This window comes from Dioszegia hungarica (assembly GCF_025882075.1).
Source record: "Dioszegia hungarica strain PDD-24b-2 chromosome Unknown MKK02contig_25, whole genome shotgun sequence".
Classification (NCBI taxonomy): domain Eukaryota; kingdom Fungi; phylum Basidiomycota; class Tremellomycetes; order Tremellales; family Bulleribasidiaceae; genus Dioszegia; species Dioszegia hungarica.
The window spans coordinates 1,035,606-1,056,333 of NW_026515779.1; the positions used below are offsets into that span (position 1 = coordinate 1,035,606).

The window sequence follows — 20,728 nt, forward strand, 5'->3', positions numbered from 1 at the left end:
GTCACGACAACAACCACGACTGTAATCGCCAATCCGCTGCAGCATTCACCCACCTTATCCACCACAGGCAGCGGTAGGAGATGGTGCGTACCCATCTCAGATGAGCAAGGATATGTGAGATCTGACGCTATAGCCGACCCAAGCTGATATCCGGCGCAAAAACGCCAATTTCGCAGCGAGGGCTCAAGCTGGGAAACGGACCGCAAGACCAGCACGCCGGGCGAATAAGCGGAGTGTGGGTGCTTGGGTATTGATAGGGATGGGGTTCTTGCTTGTCGGAGGGAGTGAGTGATCATCGTCGGCGGATGGGGTCATGGATCGTCGATCAGGGGATGGGATAGCGGGGACGGGAGGATGGGAGCTGATATGGTCAGCTGTCGTCGAGTTGGCGAGATTGCTATTCTTCGGATCAAAGTGAGGTGGTACGGATAGACCATGAGTAAGAATGTAGGTCTGTGTCCTGTCTCGGGAATGTGGAACCCCACTGATCATACAGAATCTACACCGAAATGCAATATGCTATGACGACCAAATAAGATGCAGTGTCCGGCGCGGTCTATGGCTGACCCAATCTCAACTGGATCAACTCTGCGCGGCGCTCACAGGCCCTGCAGCTCGACCTCCTCTTCTCCTTCTCCCTCTTCCACCTCCCCATCTTTCTCCCACCACCCCTTGACTCCCGCCTCGAGCTTATCCTTATCACCCATGACCGCCCAGAACGCCTTCTCGCCCTGCTCCGCCTCCCAGTCAAGACCTTCCGTTATCGACTCTCCCTGGCTATATGATTCCACTACGACTACCCTTCCTGCGGCATACTGGGGCGACTCTGAGCTGGATGGGGCTGTTGGCGGGGACTGTGTGTCGTGCGAGAGGTAGTACGCCTCGAATAGTGGCTCTTGGCTAAGGCGCTCGAGATATGGTCTCAGAACGGTCTTCGGGTCTACCGCATCCGCATCGGTGACGGTCGAGCTGAGGTACAGAATGACTACAGCGTCATCTGCGAAAAGTCCGGGAATAAGGCCTACTAGCTTACATTGTCCAGCTGGGCAACTCCCGGTCCCCTCACCCATCAACAGACCCCTGACCAGACCTCTCTCCCCTTCAGGCGGGAACAGCACCACGGCCGTGTCATCCTCTTCTCTCTCTTCGGTCTCTTCTGCGTCTGCCTTTCGTCTGAGCAGGACCGGGAAGGATGAGAGGACGGCTATACAGTGCGCTGTGGTCCGTTCTGGGCCTGGTCCGGTTGGATTAGGGAGAAGATGGGGAGGTAGGTGATCCGGGGTCGTGATGAGGTGTTTTGCGGAGATTGGTCGAGGGTGGCATGCGAGCTTCATCGTTATTGGCGTCTCGATATCTTTTTCTGATGAGATGTCGAGGGACTCGATATCCGCTTGACTGCCAAGGACGTATGTACCGCCTTTTACGGCGCAGGCACTGAGAGATCAGCTCGAGGTTGCGTGCTTCCTAGCAAACGGACACCAGGAAGCTCACCGGCAGAAGCCTTGTGCTACTTCTCCCGCACCGCCGTATTGCCCCACCAAGAATGCGCTGGGTCCATATCGGCCGATAGATTTCAGATATCTTCTTGTCCGTTGCAGAGCAGGTAGTGTCGCTTCGTTTGGTGAGGAACAGTGTGCTATCGCGTATGTAATCTCTTGACATAGTCCGGGTGGTATTGAGAACGACTGAGCCAAGAATTCCGGCAGTGCGAGCGCTTCCTTGCCTGTACCGTCAGCTGGTGTCATAATCCTGGCAAAATGCTGTTCGAGACAGCTCACCTTTCAACAGCTCCTCCCCCTCAAACTCGCCAGCCACAAACATCAAAAACTTCATCAACCTCCGCTTATCCACCAGCCCAATACTCTTATCCTTAAATACCTCCTCCTTACTCCCCGGGACTCGCTTGACCTCCTGCCCCTCCCCTCGCCATACGCTGATTGAATCGAGGATCCGGAAGCCGACGTAGTTGCTCACTCCCGAAGTGATCAGGGTGGATATAAGCGGACCTCGACTGGGGAGAAGAGCAGGGTAGAGCGAGAGTGCGTACTGCCGCCGAGAGGCCTGGAGGGCGGGGGACAGGGCGGAGGTGGAGGCGTGGGTGTAGCGCCGTCTTTGGGCGGAGATGTAGATCGACGGTGCAGGTGTACTGGGTCCAGCTTCGGCAGATGCAGAGGATCCCGATCGAGCAGTCGCCCACGAAGAGAGCTCGTCGAGCGTCAAAGAAGCCTGGGAGGCGCCGTAGTATTCGTTAGGGTCGAGGTGGAGCACGGTCTTGCCCGAGTTGGCGAGGGAGCTGTAGTGTGAGCTTGACTCCATGAGCGGTGTCCACGTGCGAGCTCACGCTGCTGCCAGACTCTCTGCCAGCCCTGTACCTATCACTACGACGTCGTATGTGTCTGATTCGAGCTCCATGGTGGTAGTCGAGATATAATGAATTTGGGTAGCAATCGCTGCTTGAGCTGCTGGACCACCTCGGCCTTGGGTATGGCCGAGGACAGTTTGTATGCTCCCTCCATTTAGCGTTTCACCTGGCACCAAAGCAACTTCCACGCATTCCTTTGCTACACCACTCCAACAGACTCCAGCTACGTCCTACTCATAGACACTATGGCGACCTCCCTCGCCGTCCCCGTCGCGTACATCACCGTCCTCGTGACGGCCCTCGCCATCTTCTCACGGGTCTACCGGAAGAGAAAAGCTGGTAAGCCCTACCTTCCTTTCTCCCATCCCCCAGCTTGACCTCCCTTACTAACGCCTTAGCCGAGAAGCGCGCATACGAAGCATGGTTCCCCTCCCACCCCACCCGGGACATCTACATGACCCTCCTATCCTGCTCCTCGCCCGTACCCGACTCGCTCCTCAAATCCGCCCTCCTCACGCGCGCCTCGGCAGACGTCAAGCGTATCTGGCGCCTCCGGGAGGACAAGATGGCCTTAACAAATCTGCATCAGCGCGGACTGCTAGGTGATGAGACGCTGCAGCGGTTCGAGGCGGCCGAGAAGGAGCTGGAGGCGGAGATTGTGGATGTGGTGCAGGAGGCGAATACGTTCCGGCAGGGATGGGGAGGGTTGATCTTTGCGACGGCGACGGAGATGGCGCAGGCGGAGAGGACGAGGGAGATTGTCATGGACGTTGGGAAGGTCAAGGCGCAGGAGGGTGAGCTTTGTCACGTCCATCATTCTGGACTATCCGAGCTGACGTGCCAGACAAGAGACAAGAGCGGAGGCAGAAATACCTCCCCGCGGCAGAACGGGCTCAAATCGCTGCTCCTGCCACCCCTGCGCCAGCGACGGTCAGAGCCATCGAGTCCACTCCTCCACAGAGCACCGGGGCTTCTCCCTCCGCCAGTGGGTCCGCGTCTCGTAGTACTTCGCCCGGCCCGTCAGCCGGTCTAGTAGTGGCATCACCAGGATCTGGCACCTCCACGCCAGGAGGGACACCATCAAAGGTGAGTTATGGTCACTCGGGCGTCGTTTTGAACTCGAGGGCGCATCTGACAACCGTAGTCCACACCTGTGAAGAAGAAGAAGGGAAAGAAGTAGATGATTGTTGCCATGCAGTATGTATCGGCGATAGTGTCAAGCTTCAACAGGTATTCCTGCTCTTTCGACTCCTTCACTTTCGACTCCCTCAGCTCTGTCTTGGTTGCATAGCAGGACTGCAGCGAGAGGAGCGGCCGCCCTCAGCAGCCGGGCAAGTCTCGCACCTCGAGTTCACATCCATATTATAGCCGATACTCCACCCTAGATGCGCCTGCCTACCTACCTAGCTACTCCCTGATAATCTGTACCACGCCCCCTGATCCCACTCTACTCCAGCTCATGCGTGGCCTCCACCCGTCCTCTACTTCATCTCCAGTCTCCACATCCGCCGTCCACCCGCTAAGATCCAACATGCCCGATTCCGGAACAAGCACCTTGCAACGCAGTACCTCGGATGTATTCGGCTGTAGGGTGCCACTATGGACTAACGAGCCAGTGAAGACTGCCTGGTCCCTCTGTCCCATACTGCTACATCATCAGCACCAGCACCAGCTTCCCTCCTCTACTCGGGGTTATAGCACAGTACTCACCTGCCGGACAGATCCGACGGTAATCTTAGCAACCATCTGACGGGTATGGCGACCGACCGATTCCTCAGTTCCACCTCTACGCCTGTCGCGCCCACCTCCGCCTCCTCTAGCCTCAATACTCCCCTGGCCGCCCCTTTCACCTTCATCCGCACGTCGACCGGATCATCCTCCGCTGCCAGCCCTCCCTCCAGGACACTATCAACCAATACCCGCCTCAGCCGTCCCGTCTCCTCATACATCGTCCGCTTGGCCTTTGAGCCACCAGCGAGCGCCGAGGCAATCTGCTCGTGGATGGGGCCGACGAGAGAGAAAGAGGGCGAGGGGCGGAGGGCGTGGATGTATGTCTTGCCTATCCGCGACACCGAAGACGAGCTGGAAAGGGCAGAGGAAGGAATGGACCAGGAGAGGATGAGGTCGAGATCGAGCGGATCGATCAAGGGGAATAGGGAGGCAAGTTGCGACGAAGGAATGGTAGGGAAGGAAGAGCGGAGTGACTTGGCGCGGTATGTCTGTCGAGAGGCGAGGTAGGCGCCTAGATCGATAGGGGACCCGTCCTTGGCGGCAATGATTGAAATTGGGGGGTGGTCGATCGGAGTTTCTCCGGCGGGCTTGCCCTGAATGAGGAGCGACAGCGCATCAACCAGCTGTGTCTGCCGCAGGTCCAGGTTCGCCGGTAGCTCCTTCGGCGGGTGTACAGGTAAGACCATCCTGTACGTCTGGTTCGGCAGGAGTACCACCGATCCCAGCTCGACCGGCGATGCGGACCAGTACGGGCTAAACGAATGCAGCCCGTCGAGCTGTATGGACGTATCAGACTGATTATGCGCCTACATGATCAGCTTGATTCAACCCGACAACGGAGGACTGAGCTCACTTCCACCAAGACTTGATATCCGCCAGAGTCGGACGAGGGTCTGATCCGCGTCGAGACGGCTAGCGAGGGCCGGACGTCGAAGGATAGGCTGGCGGGCGTACAGGCGATCTCGTCTTCCTCGCCTGCGGAGTTACCGAGTACGAGGACGTCAAGATCGATCGGACCGGTCGTTCGTGGTGTGTAGACGACATGTATGGTCTTCTCCTCTCCTGGTCCAAGGCCCGCAACATCGAGATTAAGAGTATGTGACCCGTCCAGCCGGTTCGGTAGATTCTGATCACCTTGTGCTTCTAAGTTATCAGCTTCCCTCCGTCAATGAGTGTCGACCCGCGAGCTTACCCTTCTCTCGCAAATGTAAAGACCCAGCCTCCCCCAGTACCATCTGCACCCCCACTACAGCCTCTCCGCCTCCATTCCGTATCCTCAACCCCAGCTGCACCTCTTCGCCATCATACACCACCCCCTCACCCACCCTGACCAGCTCCGCGCGGATGCTCGGTCCGCCCTGGAAGATCTGCGCCGTAAGACTCGTATCTGTCCCATACTCCGTACTGATCCTCTGCGCTTTCGTCGCGTGCAGCCGTTTCCCGCGCTTCTTGAGCGGTTGAGTAACGGGGAGGAACTTGTGGAAGAGGAACGATACCGAGTCGAGGGTGACGCTGCCGGGAGAAGGGACGGTGACGGAGATATGGACCAGGCGGGTCTCGTACGCTTCCAGCGAGACCTCTGGGGTGTGTTCGATCTGGATATCGGCGGAAACGAGGGTAGGGGAGGAGAAGGCCACCGTCAAGTCCGAGATGATAAGAGGGGTATTGAGGGGGTTTGTAGCATGCAGCTGGACGTGGAAAGTGTCTTTTCTTGGTAAGCTCTCTCCCCTACCTGGATTGTGCGGGAAGCTGGTAGCTCACATCCGGCATTGACCTCCGTCCGCCCTTGATCCGGGAGAAGGCGCATCGGTTTCTTGCCCTTCCGATCCCACTCTCCGAGCGCTTTCGCCTCCAGCTCGGTGTACCGTCCTTGGCTCCGACTGCCGGAAGCTTCGCTCGCACTGCCCACAATCCGCGTCTTTTGGACGTCGAAGACCGGCGTTGGGAGTCGAAGCGTCCCCTTGATCTCCTCGAGCTGTTCAGGATAGCTGACGAGTTGCTACACGTTCAGCTCAGGCCGGACCACATCTGATCGAGATCCGTCTGGGGGCTCACCTCATATGCCAGGCCCATATCCTCCAAGGGACCCCCTTGACTGCCCGGAACACCCGTGTCGTCCCTGCCCAGTAAAGACAGGAAGTGGCGTACAGCACCCGCCATCTCGCCCGAAGCGTACGCTTGTCTACCAAGCGAGTATTCTATCCTGTCTTTGATGGCTGTCCATGGCGTTGAGCGATATATTTCCGCCGCACGGGTCAGACATCGACGAGAGTACGATTTCTGCTCATCAGCCTAGCCCGCCCAGATTGAAGAAAAAGAAACGCACCAGACCGGCAGTCTCGTACCTCCTTCCAGCTATAACCAGGTGGAATGCCCTCCTCCTCCTTCCCCTCCCTTCCGGATCCCTCCCACCCCTCAAATCAGCCTGCGCCGCCTCCTCAATCATCACCGCGCCCACGACCTCCTCTGCCTCGCCCGCCGCGCGGACCAGTGCTGCCCCCACGCCCCTATACTCCCCAATCATCTTCCAGGCCTCATAATATAGCAATGTCGCCCGCAGAGCATCCAGCTGGATCCCCTGTCCAGCATCATAGTACGCCAAGACGGCCTGCTCGAGCCAGGACGAGATATCGGTGTGCTGGAGGGTCGTGAAGGGCGTCAGGGCGATCGGGCGGGGTGGGGTCGAAGGGAAGAAGTAAGGGTTGGAAAGGAGGAGCGAGAGACCGTACATCTCCGTAGCCGCTGCCGAGTGGCGTAGGGCGCGGTCTTGCGCATAGTCGCGTCGGAGGGAGTCGTAGATGCTAGATGCGAAGCGGTAGTCGCGGAGCATGAATGCAAAGTCTGCGAGGCGTCTGGTGAGGGACTCGACCGCCGCGATGGGGTAGCTGAATGTCAGCTTCGAGCCAGGTCCAGTCCATATGGATGGGAACTCACTATCCCTTGGCAGTGTTATAGCCCGTCGCAGAAGCATTCGGCGCAGGGCTCGCGGGACGACTCCCAAAGAACTTCCTCCCTGCCCCAAAAAGCCTTCCTGTAATGCCCCGCCTATTCGCATGATACACCTCGTTCCATTCCCTCACCCGCGCCTCCATCCACGGTAACAGACTCTGCACGACTAGCTCCCTCACCAGCGCCGCTAATCGCTGAGTATCCTCTGCGGATAAAGCGGCACCGTAAAGATTTCTCCGAGCGGGCGTGTCCGAGGAGGACTCGTCCCCCATTGCTGCGGCCACGGCGGACATTGGGGAAAGGGCGAGAGAGGAAAGGGCAGACGCGTAGATCTGGGAGATGGCGCCGGGGCTGTCTTCCTCGGAAGTGAGGGGGCGTGGAAGGGATATGGCGGGATGTGGCCGAGTATCGGGTGTGGAAGGCGGAGAGGTGGGCGGGGGTCGCGAGTTGGTGATGAGCAGGGTGGAGTGCGGTCCGTATGTCTTCTTGACGGCCATCAGGATCTCATTCGCCCTGCCCATCAGCTACAGACCCTTCCATGGCGGTCTCCAGACTCACTGAGCCATGTCCTGCCCTTGCCTGCCGGCATCGTGGACCACCACGTAGAACTTCAACACATTCACAGCGTCCATCCACGGTACAGTCTGCACTGCGCCAATATGCTGCTGCACAAGCCGCCGCATCGCCATGAGAGGGTCTGCATCTCCCGAGGAGATCGCAAAGAGGACTCCGACCGGGTGATTGAAGGTCTCGTATGCCGCCAAGGGGCACGAGGAGAGGAGGAGTGACCGAGCAAGAGGGTAGTGCTGTTCCTCGTCTAGAAGTCAGCTCTGTCTCCCTAGACTAGTGACCCTAACGAAGGTCAAGCGAAAGAGCTTTGAGCTGACCTGGCTTCCTGTCTCCTACGTAGCTGCTGATCATGTCCACGACCATATCCGGCATTGGCGCCCCGACAGCAGGATTCGGAAAGATAGAGTCAAAGCTGACGAACCGGAGAGGGAACGACGGGTGTACCGTCGGCGTCAGCGTCGAGGAGAGCACCGACACTACCTGATGAGCTCATGCTATCGTCTGCCTGACGGGCTAAGCTCACCCCGCTCCGTCCCGCCCTCCCAAGGCCGCAACAGCTCCTCCATCCCCCTACACCCGTTCGCCTCGCAGCTAAGCTTGACATCGTCCGACGCGAGGATGGCGACTCGAGGGGAGAGCGGCTGGACTATTGACAATGGCGGAGACGGCATCTTGAGCCAGTCTGCCGGCTTAGGGGCTCAGCGGGCTCAACTGCGGGCTTGTTGTTGTGAGTGAGGTGATGGTTCGGTGGTACAAGGGAGTTCCGACATCCGAGGAATGCTGAGATTTCAGGCACGGTTCAAAATCCTCCCAAGATCGTGACCACCATTTGGCCTTTGTCCAAGTCAATATCTTCGCACAGTCACTTCGCAGACCTCACACTACCTCACAAGACCTCCAGCTTACCAATCTCCGCCCATACGATCGACCTCGCTGAGCATAGAGCGGGTATGGAGAGTTCATTTCGCACGGACCTGTTCTGCCACTCCGCGGGAAAGGGTTTCTGAATTTCCGCTCGCTCAGCCTGCCCGCTGCTCGCAACGAAGAACCTGCCTTCATCTTTCTTCCCTCATCTCCACATCTTCGAGCACATTGCATCGCATCCTGCTGCCTCTCGCATGCAGCCACACTGCCCAGCTACCAGACCCCGGTTTGGCGCAGCAGCAGTCTCCAGCTCGTACTCCCATACGGATCTCCACTTGAACCCCGTCCCTATGCCCGCAATCTCACCGTCCTCACTCATCCAGTCCCCATCCCTCATACTCCTCCTCCTTCCTGATCCTCACTCCTCCCATCCCACCCGACATCAGACACGTCGGCAGCCTCTTTCCACGCTGCCCTCGTCACGTTTCGTCGGAAGATCAAACCCTTCATACCTCCTTATCGGTTCTGTACCCCACCTCTCCTTCTGTGCCTTTCGGGGTGTCTACGAGGCGGTGGGACCACCGACGCGTCGTTACATCTCTTCACTATCGGTTTTGCTCTTGTACGATTCACAATTATGGACGGGGCGGATGGATCCGTTTCGCATGCAAAACTTGCGATACGGTTCACGTCGAGTCGAGTCGAGTCGAGTCGAGTCAGGTCGAGTGCATACGAGAATCCGGATACAGAGCTTGCTACATGATCCGCTCCACTATCTTCTGGACATATGACTTCTCTCGCCCGCTCGATCATACGGCTCTGCTGAATCCTCCATTCACGTCGCAGACTACTTCATAGCTCACTTTGCCCCGCTTTACAGGATGACGACCGAGACCAACATCGAGGCGCTCATCGCAGCCGGGAAGCGCATCGAGTACGCTTCCGGATCGCAATGGGAGCCGATCTACGTACGCTTCTTCCCCTTCGCCCCCTCCTCGTCCCACTCATCCGCACCTCTCGCTGACTCAATCCCAGGGGTACACCCGAGCCGTCCGCTTCGGCCCCTCCATCTCCATCGCAGGGACGACCGCCCCCTCCCTCCCCACCTCCACCCCTTCCACGGTCGCAGCCGACCAGACCCGCTCTATCTTCAGCACCATCGACAAGGCGCTCACTGCGCTAGGCGGGTCCATGGGGGATATCACCCGCGTGCGAGTCTTTCTGAGGAATGAGGCGGACTTTGAGGCGGTGATGACGGTGCATGGAGAGGTGTTTGCGCGAGCGGGGGTCAGGCCAGCGGCGACGGCGCTGGCGGGTGTGAAGATGGCCCTGGAGGAGTTGCTGGTGGAGATTGAGGTAGATGCTATTGTCGGAGCGGGTGGGAGTGAAGTAGTCAGGTTGACGGACAAGTGGAGCGTAACGAACGAAGGGTAGCGTTCCAAGAAGCGGAATCTCTCATCAATGGCTCGCCTTGCTTTTGATGTCTTTAAATATACTGACACCTCGTACTCATCTCCCCTCATGCCCACTCCGTACACTCCGGCTCTTCCCACTACTCCGCTTAAACACCCCATTGAAATTGATCCTAACCGCCAAAAACCTGATATCCAAATCCGGGTGGCTCGCCGCAAGATGACAGATCGTCGCGAGCCGATCGCTGAACGCATGCGCGGCCGACTTGACGCGATTCCGGATATTGTCGAGGGCGTCGATATTGGGTTCGGAGCGGGGCCCGGTAGATAAAGGGGTGGAGTAGAGACCGCGGGAGGCATCGCGGAGATGGTCTAGCCGGGTAGCTTCTGTTAGGGACCAGGCGTAGAGGTCGTCCTGGTTGTCAGCACTTCCGTATGCGAAAGTGAAGAAGAACGTACGGTAGCCGCGCGGAACTGGAGGATGTACTCGAAAGCGTCCTGCACCAGACCCAGCAATATCTGATTTTCAGCTCCTTGCCGCTGATACTTTATCGTGCCGAATACTCACATCCTTGTCCCTTCGATGACCCAGCAACAAAACCTTCTTGACCACCCGATCAAGATACGTCCTGTGGGCCTGGATAAGCGAATCGAGGTCTCCTTGCCTTTTGGCCGTAAACTCCATCAAGGCGGCCCAGGAGCATTCGATCACTTCGAGCTGATAGAATGCTTGGAGTTGGCGTAGGAAGTGGACCATCTCCGCTTGGACTATCCGGGCAGAATGCCAGTTGTTTCCCAGTTCTACCATGTCAGCTCACGCCCTCCTTCGAAACGACAAGGGTCCGAGGAAGAGCTTACCTGGGATCTTCTCAAACATCCTGGAACTACTAACGACCTTCATCCACCCACTCGAGAGCGCCACCTCGACCCTCTTGACTCTCCACAAATGATGAAACAGCCGATCATACTCTGCCATCGCCCGACTGTCCAACAAGGCATTGAGCGGCGCCTCGACCTTATACTCGAGGGCAAAACAGTCCCATCCCAATTCGCCGTGCGCGTACTCCAGTATCCTCGCATCGAGCCGACGGAGGATATCGGGGTCGTCATACTGCGCATTGGAACCGCGGATGGCAGTCTCGAGGTCAGACGTCAGGTGGTGCCGATATAGACTGATAGCGGGCTTGGCGAGTCTCGGTCTGGATGTCAGCGGGAGGCATGGCCGGCTAGGGAAGGCGTACGATATAGCTTCGAGGAGGACCTCTGTAAAGTCTCCAGCGCCAAGCATGAGGTATGACTTGAGTGCGCGGAGGTGCTCTAGAAGCCGGAACTTGTCAAAGAAAATCTCGAGGAGTCGGTCGCTGGCTATTGCGTAGGCGTCATCTATAGACCGTTCAAGTCCCGCGAGGTCGCTATACTTCAATGCTGATCGTCAGCTTTGTCCTCGCGTAAACTCACCTCGACCGGCATTAGCGAGCTTGGCCTGCGTCTCGATCCACTCGCTATCGTGGCACGTATACCGGATAAAATTCAGACTCCGTCCCGTCGAGAAGATCTAGCATCAGCTCTGTCTGGACTGGCAACATACCTTCTTCCCAAAGTCCTCATTGACAAAACCAGGAACCATCGCCTTGACAAACACATACTTCTTCTCCCATACTTTGCCCGCTTCGTCTCCAGATCCGATCGCGTCGAGGCCGCTCCCAAATCCCAAGTCGGTGGAATATGGGGTACTGCCTTCGCGCATGAGCGGGTCGGGGTTGAGCTGGACAAAGAACTCTTCAAAGGGATCGTGGAGGTCTCCGGAGAAGATCCATCTTTGGAGACTGAGGAAGAAGGGTTTAGAGACCTGTCGTCAGCTTGATTGGGGGCGAGGGACGTACCTCTTCGAGAATCTGATCCATGAACCGCCGGACGAAGGGGTCGCCATGTCGCGTTCGAGCATGTATACGGGATACTAGAGCTCCACCATGTGCGCCTGACCATCAGCTCTGGGTTGGCTTTAGACTCACTCATAGCGTCATCGACAATCTCGCTCATGATTCTCATCTTGATCTTCATTTCCTCCGTCCACAGTCCCAGTCGGAGTAGAGTCAGCCCAGAGGCGGGGCCCTCTGGAGAAGTAAGACTCTCAGACAGTTGCGACTCGAGGACAGCGAGTAGACGATGGTATTCCGACAATTCATGGTGTAGGAAATGGCACAAGCTCTATTTGATCAGCTATATCCTAGATCTACCGTATGCTGATATAGCTCACCTGTTCCGTCATCCCGCCCCTACTTGTCCCAGCCTGTCGAGTATTGATAAACTCTGTGACTTTGCGATACATCACCCCCATCTCTGACAGTTGGACTAGGATTGTCCTCGTCGGCGCTGACATGTACCCATCCTACCATCAGCTCCATCATCCTGAAACCTCACCTTTGCCTCATCCGCAACTATTTCGATCCCCACTACGTCCTCATCAGGCGTCTCCTTCTCCCCCTTTGGTAGGGGGAAGCCCAGTCCATCAGCCGCTCGCGCAGCTTGGGTCGCATATGGATTTTGCTCCTTTGGCGGTCGGCGCGCGAAATGGATATAGCGCCCGTCGATCCCTTGGAGGAGATAGAGGGTGTCGCGCAGGAGAAGGTCAGAGGGGAAGACGGGTCGAGCTGTCCGTCAGCGGGACATCTCAATCGTCGAGAATAAGGTCACCTTGTGCTTTCCGCCAGGAATTCAGGACGTCAGCTTTGGACTTGCCCTTCCCGCTCCATGTATTGGGGACTTGGTGATTAGGATTCGAGGTCGGGGCGAGAGGTTGGCGGGACGAGCTGGCGATGGGTTGAGACGTGGGGAAGGTTTTGCGGGAGGAGGATGGCGTGGCTGGGGAGGTATCGTTGGCGGGGTCGAGCTGGGAGAGGGCAAGTAAGAACTGCAAGTGTGGCAAAGGGGAAGCTAAAGTACGCTACACATGTCAGCTTTCATCAGGCGTGCATCATGCAGGTGAGGACTTACGCCCTTCTCCAGCTTGTTCCAGACTCCTCCGAAACGGAGTGCCTTGTCCGCGCCGCTGCTCTCCTGCCGGGAAGAAGAGCGAGATGGACCTGACTGAGCGAGCAGTCTTCGAGCAGCGTCTGGAAGCTGAGACAAACCCAGAGAGGACGAAGATGTTATACGGCTTCCCCGTCAGCTCATTCTCCTCTTTGCTTCATCGTAGGTCCAGAGTTCAGACGCACCTCCCCATAATCTCATCACAAAAGTGCATCAACTCCTTCACCTTCTCCCTTTTCTCCCCCTCCGCTTCCTCGTCCACCGCCCTCGTATCCAGGCGAGACCCAGCGACCGAGCTTCGGCCTGACGAGGTCCCGCGGAGATCGCTACCATGACGAGATCGCGAGGGCGCAAGCGAAGGCACGAGGGTGTAGATCAGCGATTCGAGAGGAGGCCGGGAGGACAACGAGGTGGGTCGAGTCCGAGCTGAGAGAGGTGCGGTTGAGGAGCTTGTCCTGCTCTCTGGTCTGGACATATCGTTGCTGTCGGTCGCTGGGCAGTGAGAGTGGAGGTGACGACGTGTCTCAGCATCTGACGTGTTGACGCGACGCGACTGAGGAATGTGTAGCTGTGACGGAATCAATCTGTGAGCTTCCCGAAAGGGTAGTATCCTGAAACGCCACCTGTTAGCTCAGGGTCAGAAAGGCGCGTTTCAAGTTTGCGCAGCCTTTACCTCCTCGCCGTCCCTATCCTTTGCCTTTCATACACTCAACTTGTGCATACCGGATCTCCAGTCAACCTTTGCAGCAGCAGCATGACGCGTTAGTCATCAGCACCCTCGATGATGGCCTTACCCTGCGGTACTCGCCTCAGATTACTCCAAAGTAATCGGTAGTCAAGCAGCCTCCGCACCCAGCTGATCTCAAGCTCATGCTCGCCCGCCCACTCTTCGCTTCTCTGGAGAGGGTGGCTGACGAGATCTCCAATTAGGCACCATATGCTCATGCCTTCATGTCCGATCGACATCTATCTCCGCCGTTCCTACGGCGTTTGACTCGCCATGCCCTCAAACACATTCCTCGCGCCGCCCCCTCGAATATATAACCCCCCTCATTCCACGGAAAATCGCCCTCTTCTCCGCCAACTCCGCTAAATTAATCCATCTTGCCCAGCCGATCCCAAGCCGGAGGGACCTCGATCGAGATCGGCTCAGATCGGGACCTGGTTTCACGTTCCTCACGCTTACCACCCCCTGCCGCTCCCGTCCTTTCGGTCCCCACAACCATGACACGCGAGATTCAGTTTGAATTTGTCGCATGGGAGATCTCTTACCGCTTATCAACCAACACGTTTCATCATTCATACCTCCATCGAATCCTCGTGGTCGCTTCGGAGCAGCCGGGGATCTGGGGCGGGAAGTCCGGAACAGGCTAGGAAAGGAGGAGTGTCACCGCCCAGGAATGTAACAGGAGGGAGAGATGAGAGGGGGCGGGATGTTTCAGACTGGCTTGAACGTTTGGGGCGCAGGTGGATCTAGCAAGGTGAGAGAAAAAAAGTTGACGGTGAATGAGAGGGGAGAGGAACTGACCTATAGATGATGATGCTCGAACTTTCCTCAGCTTCGACACCTTCATCTGCTCAACCAGGACTTCCACTCTTCACACCTTTTCCTCTCTTCTCCATACGCCGTACGCTGGCTCGTAGCTTTGCCTTCAGCCATTTTCACCTTAAGTTCATACCCCCTGTTTCCTCCCCGGCTGAGCTGGGCCCTTCGGACATTGTGAGTCTCATCGTCTGGGTCGCCTCTTCGCTAGACATGCGGAAAGCTGACATGTCAGCACACCAATGACAGCCTATCTCCCGGCTTACTACCCCCACCTCCCCTCCCCGGCCGCGACCGACTTCAGCTCCCCTCAGGACCGATCTATGCTCCGTGGCGTTCTTGAGCGCGTACGCAGAAGTAGAAGCAGTAGTACCGTCGTCAGCGACGTCGACGAGGCAAGTCGGTGAGTTGGCCTCCCTTGACAGTCGGTCTGAAGTGGGATCGAGCTGACGGTCAGAAGCTTGCAGCTCCTCCATATCGCTCATACCGCCGTCCTCAATCCGACTCACTCGCAGCTTATCGACCAGCACCTTGCCTCGGTACATCAAGCGGGAAGGAGGAGCAGTGTCTTGGATGTCGGATGTGTAAGTATAGACCTTCCTCCCTGTGCTCATGAGGGTCTCGCTGATGTCGCAGGGAACAGGTAGGCTAACTTCTTCATGTCATGTAAGGCATATAACTCATACCGACAAGACGCAGGGACATGGGCCATCAATCTCGCCAATACGCAGCCATATGCTGATGTCATCGGAGTCGAGTGAGTTGACGGGACCGCATCACAGACCGAAAGGGAGCTGACCTCACAAGCTGGGACTGGTCTTGGTTCACTCCTTCTCAATCTGTTCATGGCAATCTGGACTTCCAGACTATCGGTATGTCCGCCCCAGTCCAGCATCCCCCTCCAAGGAGCACTGCTAACTTGTGCAGACGTCTCTGCGGCACTACCGTTCCATCCCAGCTACTTTGGTATGTCTCCTCTTCTGCTCAAGTGGCCGTCTTGTCGGGGACTGGGAAGCATCTACCTGACCCAAAGCTGACCAGCAGACCTCATCCACGTCAAATGCCTTCTCCCTTCCTTACCGGGCTACGCAGGCCTGATTGAGCGACTCGCCGCCTGTCTTCGCCCAGGAGGAATGCTCATCCTCGTCGAGAGCGAGGTCGGCTATGTAAGTTTGCACCTGCAGATGTACATCGCAGAATAGAGCTGATATGATAGTCCTCTGATCAGCCCATGTCGCCGAGTATGCGGACTTGGAATGCTTGCATCAGGGAGGCAATGGCGGGGAAAGGGAGTGAGCTACTGCCTACTTGACCATTTGACCCAGCCATAGCTGACCCGATAGTCGACTCCGGGCTCGCTACTGACCTTGTGGGGTTCATCGGCTCCCGCGGTGTCTTTTCCTCGGCGGTATACCACCACACAGCGACGATCCGGGGAGCTTCAGGCGGTCAAGGCGGTCAGTTCGCCGCTTGCGGAACCCCCTTGAGAGGATGGTCCCAGAGCTGACCAGCCAGACGTGGAATCCCTCGCTTGCGCAGGCCGCTTACATCCCGACCTCATCGCCGTGATACTCGATCGACAACTCGCGGAGCTCGTCAGGTTTGGGTATGGTCATACGGAGTTATGGCCGCACAAGGAGGCTGTGCGCCATGAGGTGAGTCGAGCGTATTCCATGGAGCGACTCTGGGGACGTAACAGCTGATACCCTCAGCTTTCACACCCTTATTCCCCCGTCCGTCAGCGTATCTTCGCGGCGTACGCTACCAAGGTCGGACCTTGATACCGCTTCTTGCTGAAGACCTCAACGTGAGCCAGCCCTCCCACTCCGCATCCTTACTCCTCGCACTCCTCGGCTCGCAGCTCTCGACTCGAGTCTGACGCTCCGCCCGTCCTCTCGGCCCAGGACTTCCTCAACCTCGCCTTCCCTCCTCATGTATCCACCAAGTCAGAACCGTTCCACCGCACCACGCACAAATCATGTATCAACGACATAACGACCCATCACGTCTCTCGATCATCACACCCGGCATCTCGAGGGTCCCAGTAAACCTCGGATTTCCCTTATGTAGCACCAACCCCCTTCTTTCCCTTCTTTCCCTTCCCCTTTCCCCCACCTTCTTCAGGCGTAGAGATAGACGGATACTTTCTTGGTATCTATTAGATCGTAGAGGTATCCCAGGCGGATCACGGACATTCTCGGTTACCCCTGGATCAGGATGGAGGGGGGCAAAGTATAGCTAAGGGATCAGTAGTTGGGAGTCAAAGTCAGAAGTCAAACATGCACACCATGCGAATCATGCTCGCGCTATCGCTAACGAGGAGGATGAGAACGTCAGGTCCTTGATAGTCGCTCCCTCCGTTGCCTTCATGAGATGCATGCTATCTCTTCCGTCCCTGTAGTCCCTCCGTATCTGCTTCAGGCGACCAAAAGACCACTGCTCGAGTAGGATAAGAGGCGTGCGAGCCGGGAATGTCGATGACGAGGGATAAGAGTTGATATTGTCCAGCAGCATTCTGCTTGTCAGACGAAGCTTTATCAAGGCCAGATTTGGGGCAAACTCACCTTGACATAGTCCCCATGTACCTCCCCGACCTTATACGTCCCCGGCGGCGGCGCGCCCCTCGTACTCCCTCCCGAAATCTTCTGCGCCGCCCCGCCCCTCAGGCCGCTAAACCCGCCAAGCATCCCGCCTAACCATCCACTCCCTTCGTCCCTCGCCGGCTCCACCCCGGCCTTACTAGCGCTCTCCAGCCTCTCCGCTGTCGACGTCGACGCCGACGCTACCGCCGCCGCCGAAGAAGGAGGAACCAGCCCCGCCCATTCCCCAGCTCTATGCCCATACTCCAATACCGTCCTGTAATACCGCTTTACGAAACCCAGTGGTTCTTCCTCGCCTATACCCCGCCCGTGTACCCAGAAAGTGAGGAGCATGTGTTCCCGGCCTGATCGAGGATGGAGGACGTTCCGGTGTGGAAGGGGCGGGGAGCCGCGGATGGGTGCGGCGGCGTGTGGGGTGTGGGTGAATGAGAGTGGGGGGAGAAGGTGGGCGTTGAGCTAAGAATCAGCTTGTGGTTGCTGGTCGTGGTCAGAGGGCTAGAGGGTAGAGAGAGGACTTACGGCGTCACTCGCTCGGATGAGATCTACGGCTTGTGAGTACAATACGGACGGAGAGTTCTTTGCAAACAGCTCGGTTGAGAGTGCGAAGGCGAGAATGACGAATAGGGTCCCGCCGACGAGGATGACCGAGAGGTTCCCGGTTTGTCGCCCTGCCCGAGCCACTATTTCATTAGCACTGGCCCGACCTGCGTACAGATACGACATACCCTTCCCGCCTATACCCAGCTCACCCCATCTCTTCCAGCCTTTACTCCTTCCACTCGGCCCAACGCCTAGGGGGAACGGTCCGACGGTCTCTTGGCCTCGGAAACCAGACCCCCCTTTCCGAGCATCGGCTTCCAGCCGGCGGAGCAGGTCTTCCGTCGATGGTGCAGATGAAGATGAGGAGGAGCCAGCCGGGCCAGCCGATGAGCCTGGGATAGGCCGTTCAGTGTGCGTAGCGAAGCACCGGACGGAGCTCCAGGTCAGTTTTGGGTGGAAGCTGCCAAGAGGAGCTGCGAAGTGCGCGGGGCATTTGCGGGTAGCTGGTCGAGCTAAAATCGCGAGGGCTATTCGAATCCGGGGCGACATGGTACGGCCGTAGCTGTGTCTGGGCTATAGATGACAGGTACAGGTGGGATCGATACCCCTCCACCCCTCTCCCAGCAGCCTCGGCCTAGGCGTTTACGTAACGAGCCTGCCGTAGGTGGAGGTGTGTTTGATCCCGCGTCACGCTCTTTCCCAAATGTTCGCGTCCACCTGCAGCGTCAACCTTCTCTTACATTCCACAGCGGGTATAGAGCTATCCACCATCATATCCAGCCCGACTTACAGCTCAGAGAACGATCAGATATGTCGGCCCAAATGTACCAGCGTGACCCGCGGGCGGTACGTCCTGTCGTCAACGAGAGGGAGAGCTGGGAAGGGAGGTTGTGAAGGGGCTTGGCTGATATCTGCAGGGCTTGTTCTTGGGTGGACAGCGGACAAGTGGGGCGGAGATCAGGGATCAGAACGGTGAGCTAAATGGTCCTGTCGCTGCTTGACCGTGAAGCTGACCTTGGCAGTCATGGCGTGTCAAACAGTATCCAACATCCTGAAATCCTCGCTCGGACCCGTTGGGTGAGTTAACGTGTAACGTGACCGCGGTATCGTATACAGCTGACGTCCCAGTCTGGACAAGATGCTGGTGGACAATGTTGGAGATGTGACGATTACGAATGACGGCGCGACCATTCTATCTCTGCTCGAAGTCTCACATCCGGCTGTACGTCCCAGCTATAAACCCCCAACGGAGGGGTAAGCAGCTGATCAGGCAGGCTCGAATCCTCGTCTCTCTTGCCACTCAGCAAGACAAGGAAGTAGGAGACGGAACCACCTCGGTCGTTCTTCTTGCGTCGGAATTGCTGAGGCGGGCGAATGAGCTCGTACGGAACAAGATCCACCCTACGACCGTTATCACTGGATACCGGTGAGTTCACGTGTCACCGATTCGGTCGGGCCAGAGCTGATCATCTAGGTTGGCATGCAAGGAAGCGTGCAGATTCATGGCTGATCAATTATCGACCAAGGTCGACAAGCTCGGTCGGGGATGCCTTGTGAATGTCGCCAAGACATCAATGAGCTCCAAGATCCTCGCTGCGTAAGCTCCCACGTGCTGACTGCTGGAGGTGCAATGAGCTGATGCTGTAGCGACGACGACTTCTTCGCGCCCATGGTCGTGGATGCTATGCTTGCGGTCATGACTGTCAACCCCCGAGGCGAGAAGAAGTATCCGGTCAAGGCGGTGAATGTGCTCAAGGCGCACGGAAAGAGCGCGAGGGAGAGTTTCATGGTCAAGGGGTATGCGCTCAACTGCACTGTTGCGAGTCAGGGTGAGTTGGGAATAGCCTTTCGCACATGTTACGGCACAGCTGACCCTTTAGCGATGAAGACGAGAATACAGGGTGCGAAGATCGCCTGTTTGGACATCAACCTGGCAAAGCAGCGGATGCACCTGGGTGTGCATATCACCATTGATGACCCGGAGCAGCTTGAGGCTATCCGCGCGAGGTCAGTTGACGGTAGCTCGCCACGTTTCCAGAGCTGATAGTGTAGGGAATCCGAGATCACTTTGGAGCGCGTCCGCAAGATCCTCGCTACCGGCGCCAACGTCATCCTCACTACCAAAGGTATCGACGACCTCTGCCTGAAAGAGTTCATCGAAGCCGGCGCGATGGCTGTGCGGCGATGCCGAAAGGAGGATCTCCGGCGGATAGCGCGCGCTACAGGCGGTACGATGATCTCGTCGCTCGCCAACCTGGAGGGCGAGGAGACATTTGAGGCGTCTTCTCTGGGCCACGCGGAGGAGGTCGTACAGGAGCGGATATCGGACGACGAGTTGATCCTTGTCAAGGGCACCAAGGTCGTCTCGAGCTCTAGTATCATCTTGCGGGGTGCGAACGACTACATGCTGGATGAGATGGAGAGGGCCCTGCACGACGCGCTGAGCATCGTGAAGCGGACGTTGGAGAGTGGGAGCGTTGTGCCCGGTGGCGGAGCGGTAGAGACTGCTCTGAGTATCTACCTCGAGAACTTTGCTACGACCCTTGTAAGCCCTCCTTTTCATTCGCGAGATATAGCTGACCCCTCAGGGCTCGCGCGAACAACTCGCTATTGCAGAATTCGCCAATGCCCTCCTAACAATCCCCAAAACCCTCTCCATGAACGCCGCCAAGGACTCGACCGACCTCGTCGCCAAGCTCCGGGCCTACCACAATGCCGCGCAAGCCGCACCGACCTCGGACCCCAAGCGGAAGCTCATGTTTTACGGGTTGGACCTGTTGAAGGGGGAAGTGGTGGATAATCGGGAGGCGGGGGTGTTGGAGCCTACAATCTCGAAGATCAAGAGTCTCAAGTCGGCGTTGGAGGCGGCGACGAGTCTGTTGAGGATCGATGATAGTATTGTGGTGCAGCCCGAGGAGAGGGGAGGGGGGGATGATGGGCATGGGCATTAGAGAGAGGAGTAGAGGTAGAATGAATGTATGGATAGAAGTGGTCAAGGCGACAATCGTTCACGCGCTCATCTGGGGGGGGGGGGGGAAGATGTGTAGAGTGTATCGTACCTTCTGATCTCTGTCCTTCGACGTGAGGCCTGAGCAGCTGGCACTGCAGCTTGTCCGCATCAGCTCTT

At 57.4% G+C, this 20,728-nt stretch overlaps 8 protein-coding genes across 8 annotated transcripts; 4 read left to right on the forward strand and 4 right to left on the reverse strand.

Moving 5' to 3' along the window:
- Nucleotides 1-599: 599 nt before the first annotated feature.
- Nucleotides 600-2,412, reverse strand: MKK02DRAFT_20370 (GDP dissociation inhibitor-domain-containing protein; the record flags this gene model as incomplete). The annotated part of the gene is made up of 5 exons (XM_053086248.1): nucleotides 600-985; nucleotides 1,034-1,434; nucleotides 1,492-1,723; nucleotides 1,779-2,293; nucleotides 2,342-2,412. The coding sequence occupies 5 exons, from the start codon at nucleotides 2,410-2,412 to the stop codon at nucleotides 600-602; spliced, it is 1,605 nt and encodes a 534-aa protein (XP_052942370.1).
- A 195-nt stretch (nucleotides 2,413-2,607) lies between these two features.
- Nucleotides 2,608-3,155, forward strand: MKK02DRAFT_15268 (Sec62/63 complex, subunit Sec66; the record flags this gene model as incomplete). The annotated part of the gene is made up of 2 exons (XM_053085556.1): nucleotides 2,608-2,701; nucleotides 2,761-3,155. Coding segments are annotated over 2 exons (489 nt in total), but the record flags the coding sequence as incomplete, so codon positions are not given.
- A 614-nt stretch (nucleotides 3,156-3,769) lies between these two features.
- On the reverse strand, nucleotides 3,770-8,283 carry MKK02DRAFT_20773 (ER-golgi trafficking TRAPP I complex 85 kDa subunit-domain-containing protein; the record flags this gene model as incomplete). The annotated part of the gene is made up of 11 exons (XM_053086310.1): nucleotides 3,770-4,010; nucleotides 4,073-4,899; nucleotides 4,947-5,248; nucleotides 5,286-5,798; nucleotides 5,855-6,092; nucleotides 6,149-6,373; nucleotides 6,420-6,978; nucleotides 7,028-7,555; nucleotides 7,601-7,859; nucleotides 7,930-8,088; nucleotides 8,136-8,283. 11 exons carry the CDS (start codon nucleotides 8,281-8,283, stop codon nucleotides 3,770-3,772), a joined length of 3,999 nt encoding a protein of 1,332 aa, XP_052942372.1.
- Nucleotides 8,284-9,357: 1,074 nt separating this feature from the next.
- Nucleotides 9,358-9,910, forward strand: MKK02DRAFT_40901 (Endoribonuclease L-PSP/chorismate mutase-like protein; the record flags this gene model as incomplete). The annotated part of the gene is made up of 2 exons (XM_053091324.1): nucleotides 9,358-9,444; nucleotides 9,512-9,910. 2 exons carry the CDS (start codon nucleotides 9,358-9,360, stop codon nucleotides 9,908-9,910), a joined length of 486 nt encoding a protein of 161 aa, XP_052942373.1.
- Nucleotides 9,911-9,985: 75 nt separating this feature from the next.
- On the reverse strand, nucleotides 9,986-12,537 carry MKK02DRAFT_20256 (Spc98 family-domain-containing protein; the record flags this gene model as incomplete). The annotated part of the gene is made up of 11 exons (XM_053086228.1): nucleotides 9,986-10,303; nucleotides 10,348-10,407; nucleotides 10,457-10,689; nucleotides 10,747-11,087; nucleotides 11,130-11,313; nucleotides 11,347-11,443; nucleotides 11,477-11,737; nucleotides 11,772-11,866; nucleotides 11,901-12,096; nucleotides 12,146-12,277; nucleotides 12,346-12,537. Coding segments are annotated over 11 exons (2,109 nt in total), but the record flags the coding sequence as incomplete, so codon positions are not given.
- Nucleotides 12,538-14,703: 2,166 nt separating this feature from the next.
- Nucleotides 14,704-16,242, forward strand: MKK02DRAFT_40903 (S-adenosyl-L-methionine-dependent methyltransferase; the record flags this gene model as incomplete). Its single annotated transcript, XM_053091325.1, has 11 exons — nucleotides 14,704-14,864; nucleotides 14,919-15,045; nucleotides 15,098-15,104; nucleotides 15,161-15,218; nucleotides 15,269-15,333; nucleotides 15,389-15,427; nucleotides 15,506-15,627; nucleotides 15,678-15,753; nucleotides 15,805-15,918; nucleotides 15,977-16,116; nucleotides 16,174-16,242. The coding sequence occupies 11 exons, from the start codon at nucleotides 14,704-14,706 to the stop codon at nucleotides 16,240-16,242; spliced, it is 978 nt and encodes a 325-aa protein (XP_052942375.1).
- Nucleotides 16,243-16,841: 599 nt separating this feature from the next.
- On the reverse strand, nucleotides 16,842-18,150 carry MKK02DRAFT_40904 (uncharacterized protein; the record flags this gene model as incomplete). The annotated part of the gene is made up of 4 exons (XM_053091326.1): nucleotides 16,842-16,976; nucleotides 17,026-17,517; nucleotides 17,581-17,741; nucleotides 17,787-18,150. 4 exons carry the CDS (start codon nucleotides 18,148-18,150, stop codon nucleotides 16,842-16,844), a joined length of 1,152 nt encoding a protein of 383 aa, XP_052942376.1.
- A 261-nt stretch (nucleotides 18,151-18,411) lies between these two features.
- Nucleotides 18,412-20,552, forward strand: MKK02DRAFT_20286 (chaperonin Cpn60/TCP-1 family; the record flags this gene model as incomplete). The annotated part of the gene is made up of 10 exons (XM_053086238.1): nucleotides 18,412-18,447; nucleotides 18,519-18,573; nucleotides 18,624-18,678; nucleotides 18,730-18,823; nucleotides 18,876-19,027; nucleotides 19,076-19,198; nucleotides 19,249-19,430; nucleotides 19,482-19,608; nucleotides 19,654-20,146; nucleotides 20,190-20,552. 10 exons carry the CDS (start codon nucleotides 18,412-18,414, stop codon nucleotides 20,550-20,552), a joined length of 1,680 nt encoding a protein of 559 aa, XP_052942377.1.
- Between the last annotated feature and the right edge of the window lie 176 nt (nucleotides 20,553-20,728).